Source organism: Oncorhynchus mykiss, chromosome 3 (assembly GCF_057628025.1).
Source record: "Oncorhynchus mykiss isolate SJ-2025 chromosome 3, ASM5762802v1, whole genome shotgun sequence".
Lineage (NCBI taxonomy): Eukaryota > Metazoa > Chordata > Actinopteri > Salmoniformes > Salmonidae > Oncorhynchus > Oncorhynchus mykiss.
Window position 1 is genome coordinate 69,239,410 of NC_143024.1, and position 2,354 is coordinate 69,241,763.

Sequence of the window (2,354 nt, forward strand, 5' to 3'; positions counted from 1 at the left end):
GCGCCGTCCCTCTGACCTTCTCCTACAATGGGTTTTGAGAAGGAGGCGAGGAGTAGGCAATTGAGATTCTCCCCTAGTCTCCTTGCTTCCCTCTGATGTTTTGTTGATTGGTTATTTGAACATTTTGAGATATAAACCCTGAATAGAACAATCAGAGACCAAACTAGCCATACGAAAATTCCTATGTTATATCACGTGGCTTTTGGCAGACAAATGGCACAAAATCATGATTTATTTGCTCGTGAACTAAAACAAAATAAGCGCTTCTTAAACATGGTAGTTAACCTCCACCCAGAAGAAAAGAGAGGGTTTACACCCAGTCATCACCCCCCTTAAATGAAATGAACAACAATAATTCATACCAGTACAAAACATCAGTTCAAAATGTATGAACAGCAAAAAACACTGAAAGATAATAACAGGCATATTACAGTATGATGTTGGATATTACAGTGAACATTTCCAAACACCAGTAATCAAACTGGAACAACCCCTCCCCTTCAAACTGTGCCTCTATATCAAAGGCTTTCAAACCCCACTGACAAGACTGCCATTCATCACATGCACAAGTCTGTCCTAGGTTACTGGGGCAACAGACCTATTCCTGCCATTCAGCAGGTCAAGACTCCACAGTCCCAGCCATGGAGAGGTCAGGTGCCAGCCTAGGGTAGAGCCCCAGCCCTACACCTCCACACCCAACAGCTCTACTTGTTTCCCCCAGCCTCCTGCTCCTTGGTCAGGCCACGGATAGACAGGTCGTAGACCACCTCTATCTTCTCCACGTCGTACTTGAGGCCGTCGTAGCGCTTCCTCAGGGGGTCGTTCTTGAGGTTAAGCAGTCGGAAGCCAGAGTCCAGCTCGTTGGAGATTCGGAGGGGGTGGCCATAGTCCCCTGCTGTGACGCTGTTCACCGCCAGGCGAGACTAGAGAGAACAGACACAGATGAGTTTATACATGTAAATAATCCATCCAAAACGTAATCATATATTATTGAAAATGCTATTGTCTGATGTTATAGAATTTACGAAGCCACATAATTCATTCTCACCAGTTCACTGGCCATGATCAGCACACCTGCCAGGTAATCTTCAACATCCAGGTGGAATCCCTTCTTTCGCACCACCTCGACTGCAAGAAATAGGCAAAATGTATGACCACCACAGCACACTACTTGACTGCCGATTGACTGTGAGAGAAACAGTCTGCGAATGCACCCATTCCCTTAAGAAAAGCTAAACTCAAGGCAATAGGTGCATTCGTATTAGCTTGCTCATGGTGGGCAGAGATTTACCAATGGAATGGTCTAAAATGTTCAAACTCCATCCACCGGGGGAACCGGGCAAGCTAAAAAAAAGCACCAAAATGAACTGATACCTACTTCCTAGTATTTGTGCCACTTCATCGCGTGTCATGAGAGACGCACTCTCCAGGTAGACCTCGAACGCTGCCAGGAAGGCCAGGCGCTGCAGAACAAACCTCGAGTGCTCATGGAACCTAGAAGCAGAGTGGAGGATGGAAAATGACATGTAAGATTGTCCTTTCAATAACAAGGAGAGAAGACACGCAGATATTATCATTCCATCTCTTCACATGGTAATACAGTGACTTGAAATTTCCCTTGAATTTCATTCTGTGGACCGGGAACTGTGAATAAGTAGTTATGAATACGTAGCCAACTTCAGATTCACCCATGTGTAGGGCCTACCTGTAGTACTGCTCCACTGGGAACTTGTTTTTGAGTTCTCCAAGTTGCGTACAAAACAGTTCCTTGGCCTTTGCGCACTTACCGGGGACTTGTGACAGACAGGGGGACAAGAAAGAGACGTTTACCTGTAATGCTGTTCCAGGGGGAATTTTGGTTTGAGCTCTCCAAAGTACATACGGACTGTGCTTAACAGTTCCAGAGCAATTACACACTTACTGGGAACTAGAGTGACAAAACAGAAACCGTTATGTCAAGGTGATGGAGACCTGCAAAGCAATGAGTCAGTCAGGAAGGTAAGCCACCATAAGTGATAGTCCAGAGTAGTATTCACTAGGCTAAAAACAGAAGAAACCGGAACACAACAAGTTAGGGACTACCTTAACTGATTGCAAAACGTTTTGCTACGGTTCACTAATGAATAACTAACTTACACCCCATGTGATTGGGCACTCACTCTCTTTGAAGCCAGATGGTTGATGGACACTTGGAGCAGGGTCAGGATCTCCCTCGCCGTCTGTTCCAGAACCTGCACCACTTTTCTTATGTCCTGCGAGAGAACGTCCGCTGTTAGCTAGCAAGACATGTGTAGTTATGATTCTGAAGAAATGAAATGCATGCATGTGTCCTATCAGCGGCCCTGACGTTAGTT

At 45.5% G+C, this 2,354-nt stretch overlaps 1 protein-coding gene across 1 annotated transcript; it reads right to left on the reverse strand.

The window, feature by feature from the left end:
* Window positions 1-704: 704 nt before the first annotated feature.
* Window positions 705-1,880, reverse strand: LOC110505369 (translin). Its single transcript, XM_090230594.1, has 4 exons — window positions 1,831-1,880; window positions 1,379-1,494; window positions 1,049-1,128; window positions 705-923 (listed from the first exon to the last, which is right to left on the reverse strand). Exons 1-4 carry the CDS (start codon window positions 1,878-1,880, stop codon window positions 705-707), a joined length of 465 nt encoding a protein of 154 aa, XP_090086720.1.
* Between the last annotated feature and the right edge of the window lie 474 nt (window positions 1,881-2,354).

Excerpts from the sequence above, each read along its gene's own strand:
- LOC110505369 (XM_090230594.1), bottom strand. The coding sequence starts at position 1,880 with ATGTACTTTGGAGAGCTCAAACCAAAATTCCCCCTGGAACAGCATTAC. Across the intron at positions 1,129-1,378 it reads AGTGGCACAAATACTAGGAA|TCGAGGTGGTGCGAAAGAAG; the intron begins GTAGGTATCAGT and ends TATTTCTTGCAG. Across the intron at positions 924-1,048 it reads TGATCATGGCCAGTGAACTG|TCTCGCCTGGCGGTGAACAG; the intron begins GTGAGAATGAAT and ends TGTTCTCTCTAG.